General features: G+C 42.7%; 1 protein-coding gene and 1 long non-coding RNA gene across 6 annotated transcripts in view; both read right to left on the bottom strand.

The window, feature by feature from the left end:
- The window catches only part of NLGN2 (neuroligin 2), a 133,705-nt gene that overhangs the window by 43,082 nt on the left and 76,146 nt on the right, over positions 1-14,477 (bottom strand). For 4 of the 5 annotated variants that reach the window (XM_075206149.1, XM_075206153.1, XM_075206152.1 and 1 more), the window contains exon 3: positions 3,033-3,089. The exons of the other annotated variant lie outside the window; for it this stretch is intronic. In XM_075206149.1, the coding sequence (XP_075062250.1) occupies positions 3,033-3,089 (57 nt within the window). The remainder of the gene's footprint in view (positions 1-3,032; positions 3,090-14,477) is intronic. 5 annotated transcript variants of the gene reach the window in all.
- Positions 11,184-14,469, bottom strand: LOC142150949 (uncharacterized). Its single transcript, XR_012691113.1, has 3 exons — positions 14,272-14,469; positions 12,174-13,885; positions 11,184-12,137 (listed from the first exon to the last, which is right to left on the bottom strand). It is a non-coding gene; the product is annotated as an uncharacterized LOC142150949 (long non-coding RNA).

Here is a 14,477-nt window from a genome sequence, read left to right as displayed (position 1 = left end):
TATCTCTCCATTCAACATACACCTGTATCTCCCCATTCACCAGACCTGTATCTCTCCATTCACCACACACCTGTATCTCCCCATTCACCAGACCTGTATCTCTCCATTCACCACACACCTGTATCTCTCCATTCATGTCACACCTCTATTTGTCCATTTATATTATACCTGTAATTTTCCATTCATCCTACAACTGTACTTTGACACACCTCACAACTGTACCTGTCCATTCATATCACCCCTGTAACTCGCCATTTAGCTTCCACCTGCATCTTTACATTCTTCTTTACCTGTATCTGCCCATTGATTCTACAACTGCACTTTGACATACATCTCACACCTCCACCTGTCAGTTTACCTTTCTCCTGCCTTACAAATGTTATTTCATAGTTTATCTTACAATTATATTTTTCTTGTCATTCCTATTTAATTCGTAATCCTTATATTCCCATTTTTAAACTGGCAGCTAAGGTCGATCCTGCCGTTTGACCTAGAGATTTGCTTACCCTTATGGCCACACATATGGGTGATCAAATATCTGGTAGTTCAGCTACTCAGCCAACCACCCGGGTTACTTCTAGCCTCATTCAGTTTGTTAGTGAGAGTAGAACGCACACAGAGGGTGATTATGGTCATTTTATAACTGTATATTCTGCCACCCCTGATCATCAACCTTTGACCTTATGATCGGGGATCTTGGATGTTTTTAGCACCCAAGTGCTGCAATATCGCGCCATAGGCAGCAATGCCACCACTTGTGTTAGATCCTTCATGACTTATACTCCCTTCTTCACCATCTCTCCAATTTAGAATATGTATGGGGGGTTTTTAGCTGTTGATTGAATTTCTTGGTCCTTCCTATCAATAGTGATAATGTATGTCTTCTATAGTTTATAAAGCACTCAAATAAATTCCTATTTTCTGATTGTTTATAAATACTGGCCTGGGCATCAGTTTAGATGTTGCTCCAGGCAAGAAACTGGTTATCTTCAATACAACCTTCCAATACTACACATTGCACATATGCCCTTACTCACTTCTCACTGCACCCATATGATAACCTCTCATTATAACTGTCCCTTCTTGAAGACCACATTCATACATCTCCCTTCATTATAGCCATTATGTATCCACCTAGAAGACCTATTCACCACCCTACTCCTGTAACCAACACATACCTCTACTGTTTTCCCTCTTCATCCTAGTGTCTTTCTTGTAGCACCTCACACCTCCATAAATCCACTTCACACCTCCATAAACCCACCTCACACCTCCATTAACCCACCTCACACCTCCATAAACACATCTCACACCTTCATCAACCCACCCAACACCTGTATCCTCTTCTATCCCTCTCTCCTACTTCCCCCAACTTCATTGTGTTATTTCACTCCTCCATAAACCCACCTCACACCTCCATTAACCTACGTCACACCTCCATTTATTCATCTCACACCTCCATAAACCCACCTCACACCTCCATAAACTCATCTCACATCTCCATAAACACTGCTCACACCTCCATAAACCCATCTCACACCTCCATTAACCCACCTCACACCTCCATTAACCCACCTCACACCTCCATAAACCCATCTCATACCTTTATCAACCCACCCAACACCTGTATGCTCTTCTATCCCTCTCTCCTACTTCCCCCAACTTCATTGTGTTATTTCACTCCTCCATAAACCCACCTCACACCTCCATTAACCTATTTCACACCTCCATTAACCTACGTCATACCTCCATTTATTCATCTCACACCTCCATAAACCCACCTCACACCTCCATAAACTCATCTCACACCTCCATAAACACTGCTCACACCTCCATTAACCAATCTCACACCTCTATAAACGCAACTCACACCTCTATAAACCCATCTCACACCTCCATTAACTCACCTTACACCTCCATAAACACATCTCACACCTCCATTTATTCATCTCACACCTCCATAAACCCACCTCACACCTCCATTACCCATCTCACACCTCCATTAACCAATCTCACACCTCTATAAACCGAACTCACACCTCCATAAACCCATCTCACACCTTCATAAACCGACCTCACACCTCCATAAACCCATCTCACACCTCCATTAACCCACCTCACACCTCCATTAACCCACTTCACACCTCCATAAACCCATCTCATACCTTTATCAACCCACCCAACACCTGTATGCTCTTCTATCCTTCTATCCTATTTCCTCCAACTTCATTGTGTTATTCCTCTAGCTGTGTCAGACACATTCGCTTCCAGAACCCCTCGGGTGTCCAAGCCCCCCCTCCCTCCCTTTGTCTTTCTCTTCCCCTCTCTTTGATGTAAACGTTCTTCTCTTTCAGCTCTCATTATTTTTAACAGGCACTAAAATTACTCCCTAATTAAGCTGTTATGAGGAAATTTCCATCACTGCCAACAGATTAATGATGGGTTAATTGAACAATGCTCTGCAGAGCTGTGGATGAGGTAGAGACGATCTGCAGATGACTGACAGAAAGGCGTTGATTATTGAGCTTGTATATTACAGAGTTATTAGGAATGAGGCAGGGAGCAGAGTTAATGATGTTCAAGTGTGGCCATCGCTCACGTACAGTGGAAGCAGCCATTTGTTGTGATGACATCACTGAGGCGTGTGGCACTTTGAGGCACACCTAATTGATGTCACGAGCAAACTGACAAGCGGCATTGCCTCCGCTGTGGGAGGGTGATGGATACAAGTGATAGGTGTCCTAGAGGGATGTTCTCCAGAACTGTCAAGCTGGAGGGAACGAACAAGAGTCTGTATATAGCGCTGAGCCGTAGGGGCAGAAAACTCTAAATAACCAACATTTCTGCCAATGTTTGTCTCCCCTCTCCCTCCTCTCACACTTACACCACAATACAACCCTCACTACACCCTCACAACACACTCGCACACTACAGCAAGAAATAGAGGCTCATTTATTTGAGAAACCAAAACATCATGCAAAACGCCCCAAAAAAAGAAGGAAGAAAAATCAAGAAAAGACTGTGAGATCTACCTTCGTCTGGAGTGTGCTGAGATTTTCTGGACTCCTCCCGAGATTTGGAAATGGGACCTGGAGGTCAAGGCGAAAAAAATATATATATAAAAAAAGAAAAAAAAAAGAAAAAAAATATATAATATAAAAAAAAAGAAAAGAAAAAGATTAAAAAAAAGAAAAAGAAAAAGACAAAAAAATAACCGAGGGAGAGAGAGAAAGGGGGAAAGAGAGAAAGAAAAAATAGATTCAAGAAAAGGTCATCAAAAACAAATCTTTTTTTCAACATCTTTTCTTAATATAAAAAAAGAAAAAGCAAGTTTAGAAAACACAATTACAAAGGGGGTTGGGAAATATTTTATTTTTCAAAACCTGTTTTGTAAAAACAAAACAAAAAATACCCCAACCTCATTGGCTGAGGAACGACATAAAAACGGATTGTTTCTCTCAACAAGAAAAGCTTTAGCAACAGTTTATCACACTGACAATCAGTTCCCAAAACTGTTCCCTTACATCTGTTTTTATCAGAGGTAAGTGTATGGTAAGAATATTGATCTCCTATTACTAAGAATACTCCTCCCTATAACCCCTTCCTCTTATAACTCCTCCACTAACTCCATATACCCCCTCACTATAGCCCCTCCTTCCGATTACTCCTCCACTAACTCCATATACCCCCTCACTATAGCCCCTCCTTCCGATTACTCCTCCACTAACTCCATATACCCCCTCACTATAGCCCCTCCTTTCTATAACTCCTCCAATATCTCCCTATACCCCCTCACTATAGCCCCTCCTTCCGATTACTCCTCCAATAACTCCCTATACCCCCTCACTATAGCCCCTCCTTCCTATAACTCCTCCACTAACTCCATATACCCCCTCACTATAGCCCCTCCTTTCTATAACTCCTCCAATAACTCCCTATACCCCCTCACTATAGCCCCTCCTTCCGATAACTCCTCCAATAACTCCCTATACCCCCTCACTATAGCCCCTCCTTCCGATTACTCCTCCAATAACTCCCTATACCCCCTCACTATAGCCCCTCCTTCCAATAACTCCTCCAATAACTCCCTATACCCCCTCACTATAGCCCCTCCTTCCGATTACTCCTCCAATAACTCCCTATACCCCCTCACTATAGCCCCTCCTTCCAATAACTCCTCTAAAAACTCACTATACCCCCTCACTATAGCCCCTCCTTCCAATAACTCCTCCAATAACTCACTATACCCCCTCACTATAGCCCCTCCTTTCCATAACTCCTCCAATAACTCCATATACCCCCTCACTATAGCCCCTCCTTCCGATTACTCCTCCAATAACTCCCTATACCCCCTCACTATAGCCCCTCCTTCCAATAACTCCTCCAAAAACTCACTATACCCCCTCACTATAGCCCCTCCTTCCGATTACTCCTCCAATAACTCCCTATACCCCCTCACTATAGCCCCTCCTTCCAATAACTCCTCCAATAACTCACTATACCCCCTCACTATAGCCCCTCCTTTCTATAACTCCTCCAATAACTCCATATACCCCCTCACTATAGCCCCTCCTATCTATAACTCCTCCAATAACTCCATATACCCCCTCACTATAGCCCCTCCTATCTATAACTCCTCCAATAACTTGATATAGCCCCTCACTATAGCCCCTCCTTTCTATAACTCCTCCAATAACTCCATATACCCCCTCCCTATAGCCCCTCCTTTCTATAACTCCTCCAATAGCTCCATATACCCCCTCACTATAGCCCCTTCTTCCTATTCCTCCCCCTATTTCTCCATATACCCCCTCAATATGCACCTTCTTTCTATAACTCCTCCAATAACTCCATATACCTTCTCCCTATAGCCTCTTTTTTCTTTAGCTCCTCCAATAACTCCATATACCCCCTCCCTATAACCGATTCTTCCTATAACTCCACCAAAAACTCCATATACCCCCCTCTAAAGCCCCTCCTTTCTATAACTCCTCCAATAACTCCAAATAGCCCATCCCAATAACCCCTTCTTCCTATAACTCCATATACCCCCTTCCCATAGCCTCTCTTTTCTTTAACTCCTCCAATAACTCCATATACCCCCTCCCTATAGCCCCTTCTTCCTATAACTCCAACAGTAACAATATATACCCCCCTCACTATAGCCCCTCCTTTCTATAACTCTGCCAATAACTCCAAATACCCCCTCCATATAACCCTTTTTTTCCTATAAATCCACCAATACCTCCATATACCCCCTCCCTCTAGCCCCTACTTTCTATAACTCCTCCAAAAACTCCACATACCACCTCCCTATAAACCCCTCTTATTATATCTCCCCCTATTTCTCCATATACCCCCTCCCTATAGCCCCTCCTTTCTTTAACTCCTCCAATATCTCCATATACCACCTCCCTATAACCCTTTTTTCCTATAACTCCACCAATACCTCCATATACCCCTCCCTATAGCCCCTCCTTTCTATAACTCCTCCAAAAACTCCATATACCACCTCACTATAGCCCCTCCTTTCTATAACTCCTCCAATAACTCCATATACCACATCCCTATAACCCCTTCTTCCTATAACTCTACCAATAACTCCAAATATCCCCTCACTATAGCCCCTCCTTTCTACAACTCCTCCAATAACTCCATATACCCCCTCCATATAACCCTTTCTTCCTATAGCTCCACCAATACCTCCATATAATCCCTCCCAATAGCCCCTCCTTTCTATAACTCCTCCAAAAACTGTATATACCACCTCCCTATAACCCCTTCTTATTATACCTCCCCCTATTTCTCCATATACCCCCTCACTATAGCCCCTCCATTCTTTAACTCCTCCAATAACTCTATATACCCCCTCCCTATAACCCCTCCTTCCGATAACTCCTCCAATAACTCAATATAGCCCCTCCTTTCTATAACTTCTATAACTCCATATACCACCTCCCTATAACCCCTTCTTCCTATTCCTCCCCCTTTTTCTCCATATACCCCCTCAATATAGCCCCTCCTTTCTATAGCTCCTCCAATAACTCCAAATAGCCCATCCCAATAACCCCTTCTTCCTATAACTCCATATACCCCCTCCCTATAGCCTCTCTTTTCTTTAACTCCTCCAATAACTCCATATACCCCCTCCCTATAGCCCCTTCTTCCTATAACTCCACCAGTAACTATATATATATACCCCCTCCCTATAGCCCCTCCTTTCTATAACTCCTCCAATAACTCCATATACCCCGTCACTATAACCCTTTCTTCCTATAACTCCACCAATACCTCCATATACCCCCTCCCTATAGCCCCTCCATTCTATAACTCCTCCAATAATTCCATATACCACCTCCCTATAACTCCTCCTATTACTCCGTATACTACCTCCCTTAGCTAATCCTACTTGTAACCAATTACTCCATATACCCCCTCCCTATAAATTCTCCTCCCTTTATCTCGCCCCTATTTCTCCATAAACTCCCTCCCTATAATTCCTCCTCCCTAATACTCCTCCAATAACTCCATATACCCCCTCCCTATAGCCCCTTCTTCCTATAACTCCACCAATACATCCATATACCCCCTCCCTATAACTCCTCCTATTACTCCGTATACTCCCTCCCTATAACCCCTCCTTTCTATAACTCAACCAATAACTTCATTAACCCGCTCACTATAACCCCTCCTTTCTAATACTCCTCCAATAACTCCATATACTCCCTCCCTATAGCCTCTCCTTTCAATAACTCCTCCAATAACTCCATATAGCTTTCTCCCTTTAACCCCTTCTTCCTATAACTCCATATACCCCTTCCCTATAGCCCCTCCTTTCTATAACTCCTCCAATAACTCCATATTCCCCCTCCCTATAACCCCTTCTTCCTATAACTCCACAAATACCTCCATATATCCCCTCCCTATACCTCCCCCTATATCTCCATATACCTCCTCCCTATAAATTCTCCATTTATCTCGCCCCTATTTCTCCATAAACTCCCTCCTTATAAATCCTCCTCCCTATATCTCCTCCTATTACTCCATTTACCCCCTCCCTATAATTTCTTCTATTACTCCATATACCCCATCCCTATATACTCCCTCCCTATAACCCCTTCTTCCTATAACTCCACCAATAGCTCCATATACCCCTTACTATAGCCCCTCCTTTCTATAACTCCTCCAATAACCCCATATAGCCCCTCCCTTTAAACCCTTCCTCCTATAACTCCACCAATAACTCCATATACCCCCTCACTATAGCCCCTCCTTTCAATAACTCCTCCAATAACTCCATATAGCCCCTCCCTATAACCCCTTCTTCCTATAACTACACAAATATCTCAATATACCCCCTTCCCTATAACCCCTTCCAATAAATCCACCAATACCTCCATTTACCCCCTCCCTATAACTCCTCCTATTACTCCGTATACCCCATCCCTATATACTCCCTCCCTATAACACCTCCTCCATATAACTCTTTCAATTGCTCCATATACTCCCTCCCTCTAACCCCTTCTTCCTATAACTCTTCCTGTTACTTCATTTACTCCCTCCCTATAAAGCCTCCTCCTTATATCTCCTCCCATTGCTCCATATACTCCCTCTCTATGTCTCCTCCTATTACCCTATATACCCCCTCCCTATTTACCCTCCACCCTATATCTCCTCCTATTACCCTCCCTATAAACCCTCCTCCTTATAGTTCCTCCTATTACTCAATATACTCCATTCCTATATTTCCTCCTCCTTATATCTCCTCCTATTGCTCTATATACTGCCTCTCTATAAACCCTCCTCCCTATATCTTCTCCTATTACTCCATATACTCCCTCCCTATTAACCCCTCCTCCCTATAACTCCTCCTATTAATCCATATACGCCATCCCTATAGATCCCCGTATTACTCCATTTACCCCCTCCTTATAACTCCTCCCTATAATTCCTTCTAGTACTGCATGTACCCCATCCCTATAAATTTTCCTCCCTATAACTCATGATATTAATCAATATGCTCCCTCCCAAATGCTCCTGTTCCCTATAACTCCTCCTATTACTCCATAGAGCCCTTCCCTATATTTCCTCCCAATACTCCATATGCTCCATCCCTATATATCTTCCTCCCTATAACTCCTCCTATTACTATAGTTCCTCTCTATAACTCCTCCTCCTACATATAGCTCTTCCCTATGATTCCTCCTATTACTCATTATACTCCCCCCCATAACTCCTGCTCCCTATAACTTCTCCTATTTCTCCACATATTCCCTCCCTATAACTCCTCCTATTACTATAGTTCCTCTCTATAACTCCTCCTCCTCCTACATATAGCTCTTCCCTATAACTCTTCCCTATGATTCCTCCTATTACTCATTATACTCCCCCCATCACTCCTGCTCCCTATAACTTCTCCTATTTCTCTACATATTCCCTCCCTATAACTCTAACTATTACTTCACAATCCCCTTCCCTATAATTCCTCCCAATACTCCATATACCCCATCCCTATAAATCTTCCTCCCTACAACTCCTCCTATTACTACATATAGTTCCTCACCTCCAAACTCTATTACTACGTATAGCTCCTCTCTATAACTCCTCCTCCTCCTGCATTTAACTCCTCCCTATAACTCCTCCTACATATAGGTCCTACCTATAACTCCTCCTAAATATAGCTCCTCCTTCTACATATAGCTCCTCTCTATAACTCCTCCTCCTGCATATAGCTCCTCCCTATATCTCCTCCTACATAAAGCTCCACCCTATAACTCCTCCTGCTACATATAGCTCCTCCCTATAACTCCTCCTCTTACATATAGCTCCTCCCTATAACAACTTCTCCTCCTACATATATCTCCTCCCTATAACAACTCCTCCTTCTACATATAGCTCCTCTATATAACTCCTCTCATTACTCCATATAATTCCTCTCAATAACTTCTCCTAATACATTTAGTTTCTACTTATAACTTCTTTTATTGGTATATATAACTCCTCCCACAAATTCCTCCTAATAATACACATAACCTTTTACTATAATCCTATAATGTTACATAATTGATTGGCCTAGTAATAATTTTAACACCTGACCATGTTTTATTTTTTGGCATTACTACATAGATGCAATCAACTAATGATTTGGATTTTTATATTAAAGTGGATCATTTACATACTGAAACCGATTACTCTTCACTGAAAATTAAGTTCACTTGTAAACTACAAGCTGCAGTTGAATATATTTTACATACTACCCCCTCTACCTGCCCCCCTTACCCAACTCCCATTCTATTTCCTGCAGATTATCCCTCCATGTGGGTCTTCTGTATCCCATTGTATCTACCTGTCCTTACCATCCTCCCTTCCTATTTCCTGCATCTCTTATCTACATGTCTGTCTTCTCTATCCCAACCTATCTACCGATCCTTCTTACCATCCTCTCTTTGTATCTTGTGCAACTTATCTCTCCATGTCTGTCTTCTCTATCCCAGTCCTCTAACTGTCCTTCTAATCCAATTATTTTTCTATCTTCTCCATCCCATCTCTCCAAGTCTGTCTTCTCTATACCACCCACTCTACCTGCCCTTCTTACCCATCCTTCTATCACCTGCAACTCACCAGTCCATGTCTGAGTTCTCTTTCCAAACCCCTCCACCATCCTTCCTTTCTTTATCCTGCATCTTATCTCTCCACATTTGTCTTCTCTATCTGTACAGAGCCTGCCCTTATTCCCATCCTCCCTTTCTATGTCTGGCATCTTATCTCTCCTTATATTTCTTCTCTGTCCCAAACCCTTCACCTGTTCTTACTCAATGGTTTTCTATCTCCTGCATCTCATCTCTCCGTATATGTATTCTCTATCCCACCAGTCCTACTTATCATCTTTCCTTTCTCTATCCTGTATGTCTTTTGTCCACATCTGTTTTTGCTATCCAATCCTCTACCTGTCCTTCTTTCCCAACCACCTATCTCCTCTATATAATCTCTCCATGTCTGTCTTCTGTATCCCACCCACACTACCTGCCCTTCTTATCCATCCTTCTATCCCTCCATCTCATCTCTCCATATCTGTCTTCTGTATCCCACCCCTCCACTTGTCCTTCTTACCATCCTCCCATTCTATCTACTCTGTCTCATCTCTCCACTTTTGTCTTCTCTATACAACTCACTCTACATGTTCTTCTTACCATCCTCCCTTTGTATCTAGTGCAACTTATCTCTCCATGTCTGTCTTCTCTATCCCAGTCCTCTAACTGTTCTTCTTATCCATCCTTCTAATACATGTATCTCACCTCTCTATGTCTAGGATCTCTATCCTCCACCTGTCCTATTTACCATCCTTCCTTTCTCTATCTTGAATCTCATCTCTCCACATCTGTCTTCTCTATCCCAACAGAGCCTGCCTTTATTACCATCTTCCCTTTCTATCTACTCTGTCTCATCTCTCCACGTTGGTCTTCTCTATACCACCCACCCTACCTGTCCTTTTTACCATCCTCCCTTTTTGTTTGCTGCATCTCATCTATCACAATCCCTCTACCTGTACTTATTATCATCCTTCCTTTCTCTATCCTGTATCTCATCTGTCCACATCAGTCTTTCTATCTTGACAGTACCTGCCCTTCTTACCATCCTTTCTTTCTATCTCCTGCATTTCACTGCTCCATTTCACCACCTGTCTTCTCTACTCCAACCCCTCCACCTGTCCTTCTTACAATATTCCCTTTCTATGTCCTGCATCGCATCTCCCAACATCTGTCTTCTCTATCCCAACCCCCCCACCTGTACTTTTACCATGCTTTCATTCTATCTCCTGCATCTTATCTGTCTGCATCTTCTCTATTCCAATAGTCCCTGTGCTTTCATTCTATCTCCTGCATCTCATCTCTCCCCATCTGTCTTCTCTATCCTACCCCCTCCACGAGTCCTTCTTATGTGACTCCCTTTCTATTTCCTCCATCCCACATCTCTGGGCTTCATTGATTAAGGAAAGTTAAGCTACACATTGAGTAAGTTTTCTTACTAAAGTTTTATGGACAAAACCATGTTACAATACAAGGTGTGCAAATTAGTTTATTATTTTGCACATAAGTTAAATACTGTCTGTTTTTTCATGTAGCACACAAATACTTGATAGCTTATTTGTATACTGAAATTTAAAGTTGATCTAGGACATGCCCTACCCCAAATATAAATCTGTCCTCACATTTTAAATTTACTCCCCCCTCCAATGCTACATGGTTTTGCTTTACTTACTTTTGCTTAACTTTTTTGAATGAATCAGGTCCTCTATGTCTGTCTTCTATAACCACTCTACCTGTCCTTCTTATCTATCCTTCAATCATCTGTCTCTAATCTCTCCATATCTGGGTTCTCTACCCCAACCCATCCACCTGTTCTACTTACCGTCCTTCCTTTCTCTATCCTGCATCTCATCTGTCCACAACTGTCTTCTCTATCCCATTCCTCTACCTGTCTTTCCTATCCAATATCCAACCACTTTCTATCTCCTCTGTCTAAATTCTGGCTTCTCTATACCAACTCCTCCATTTGTTCTTCTTTCCATCCTGCCTTTCTCCATCCTTCATCTCATCTCTCCACATCTGTCTTCTTTATTCCAACAGTAACTGTTCTTCTTACCATTTTCTTTTCTATCTCCTGAATTTCACCTCTTCATGTCTGTCTTTTTTATCTCAACCCCTCCACCTGTCCTTTTACCATCCTTTCATTCTATCTCCTGCATCTTATCTGTCTGCATCTGTGTTCTCTATTCCAACAGTGCCTGTCCGTCTTACCATATTCCTAATATGTCCTGCATATAACATCTCCACATTTGTAGTCTCTATCCCAATCCCTCAATCTCTCCTTACACAACTCCCTTTCTATCTCCAGCATCTCATCTCTCCATATCTGTCTTCTGTATCCCACCCCCTCCACTTCTCCTCCTTACCATTCTTCCTTTCTCTACCCTGCATGTCACCTGTCCACAACAGTTTTCTTTATTCCACCCCTCTACCTGTCCTTCTTATCCAATTCCCAACTCATTTCTATATCCTCCATCTCATGTCTGGATTCTCTATAACAACCCCTCCATTTGTCCTTCCTACCATGCTTCCTTTCTCCATCTCTGGCACCTTATCTCTCCATATCTGTCTTCTCTGTCCCTTCACCTGTTCTTACTCAATGGTTTTCTATCTCCTGTATCTCATCTTTCCATATATGTATTCTCTATCCCACCAGTCCTACTTATTATCTTTCCTTTCTCTATCCTGTATGTCATTTGTCCGCATCTGTCGTTGCCATCCAATCCTCTACCTGTCCTTCTTACCCAACCCCCTTATTATCACCTCCATCTCATCTCTCCATGTCTGTCTTCTCTATCCCACCCCATACACTTGTCCTTCTTACCATGCTCCCATTCTTTCTACTCTATCTCATCTCTACACTTTTGTCTTCTCTATACAACCCACTCTACATGTTCTTCTTACCATCCTCTCTTTGTATCTTGTGCAACTTATCTCTCCATGTCTGTCTTCTGTATCCCAGTCCTCTAACTGTCCTTCTTATCCAATTCCTTTTCTATTTATACCATCTCATTTCCCCATGTCTGTCTTCTCTACACCACCTACACTATCTGCCCTTCTTACCCATCCTTCTATCATCTGCATCTCATCTCTCCATGTCTGGGTTCTCTATCCCAACCCTTCCCCCTGTCCTACTTACCTTTTTCTATCCTGCATGTCATTTGTCCACATCTGTCTTCTCTATCTCACCCCTTTATCTATCTTTCTTATGCCATATCCAACCCCCTTTCTATCTCCTCTATCTCATCTCTCCATATCTGTCTTCTGTATCCCATCCCCTCCACCTCTCCTATCTCATGTCTCATGTCTGTCTTCTATACCCACTCTACCTGTCCTTCTTACCTAACCTTCTATCACTTGTCTCTAATCTCTTCATGTATGGGTTCTCTATCCCAACCTGTCCACCTGTCTTACTTACCGTCCTTCCTTTCTCTATCCTGCATCTCACCTGTCCACAACTGTCTTCCTTATCCCATCCCTCTACCTGTCCATTTTAACCTATATCCAACCCCTTTCTATCTCCTTCGTCTCAATTCTGGCTTCTCTATCCTAACTGTTCCATGTCTTCTTCTTACCATCCTTCCGTTGTCAATCCTGTATGTCATCTATCCACATCTGTCTTTTCTATCCCAATCCTCTACCTGTCCTTTGTACCCAACCCCCTTCCTACTGTTCCATCTCATCTTTACATGTCTGGACCCTCTATCCCACTCCTCCACTTGTTCTTACCATCCTCCCTTTCTATCTACTCCATCTCATCTCTCCACATTGGTCTTCTCTATCTGTACAGAGTCTGCCCTTTTTACCATCCTCCCTTTCTATGTCCTGCATCTCATCTCTCCAGATCTGTCAATTCGATCCCAACCCCTCCACCAGTCCATTTACTATCCTACCTTTCTAACTCTTGGTTCTCATCTCTCCTTGATGGCTTCTCTATTCCAACCCCTCCACCTGTCCTCCTTACCATCTTCCCTTTCTATCTCCTGCATATTATCTGTCCACATGTGTCTTCTCTATCACTACTGCTCCACCTGTTCTCCTTACCCAACTTCTGCATCTATACCTGCTACCTAACTTTCTTACAATCCTTCTTTTCTATCTCCAACATATCATCTGTCCACATCTTTCTTCTATATCCAAGACCCGCCACCTTTCCTACTTATCTAATGCCCCTTCTATATCCTGCATCTCATTTTTACTTTGTACCTTCACTATGTCCTTCTCCTTCCCTTGAACCCCTGAATCTCACCTTTACACTACTTTTTCTCTTATATCTAGACCCGTTAAGTTGTCCACTTCTGTCTTCATCATCCTGACTCCAGAAATTGTCTTTCTCCATCTTACCCATCTGGTCTACATGGTTCTGAGTTGCTTCTTGCCAAGTTTTAGTACTCTTTCTCTGCTGTCCCATTCAATCTAAACATCATCCACCCTGTCCCCTTTTACTTGTCCTTCTTCTAGTCTGTTATTTTACATTGTTTTCTTCCATCCAATCAACTGTGTGTGTCCTGCTCCTTATCTTCACTTCTTAGGCTCCTTGCGACTTCATTCTACTCATAGACTTCTGATTCCTCTTTTCTGGCCAACCACCTCCTTCAAGCTTGTCAATATGTCTCTCTCCTCTAGATAGCCATTCACTGTGACCCTATAACCTTAATCCCGCTCTTTAATCCCTCTCTGAGACATTGCTTCCATCGCTTTAATTCTGATTCCTTTCATATGTTGCTTGCTGTCCCTGTAGCTTCATAAAACATCTCATTGGTGGTCTAACAGACTGATGGAGGCCGTAACTTTAGGACTCCCAACATTCTTAAGGATCATTCACCTTAATTTATGTGTATTGCTGTGGGTGGGTGCTGAGCCATAGGGTAATTAGCTGCCACCATCCTG

Source organism: Mixophyes fleayi, chromosome 4, assembly GCF_038048845.1.
Source record: "Mixophyes fleayi isolate aMixFle1 chromosome 4, aMixFle1.hap1, whole genome shotgun sequence".
NCBI classification, from domain to species: Eukaryota; Metazoa; Chordata; class Amphibia; order Anura; family Limnodynastidae; genus Mixophyes; species Mixophyes fleayi.
The sequence above is the reverse complement of the archived record's forward strand: the minus strand, read 5'-3'. Positions and strand labels throughout refer to the sequence as shown.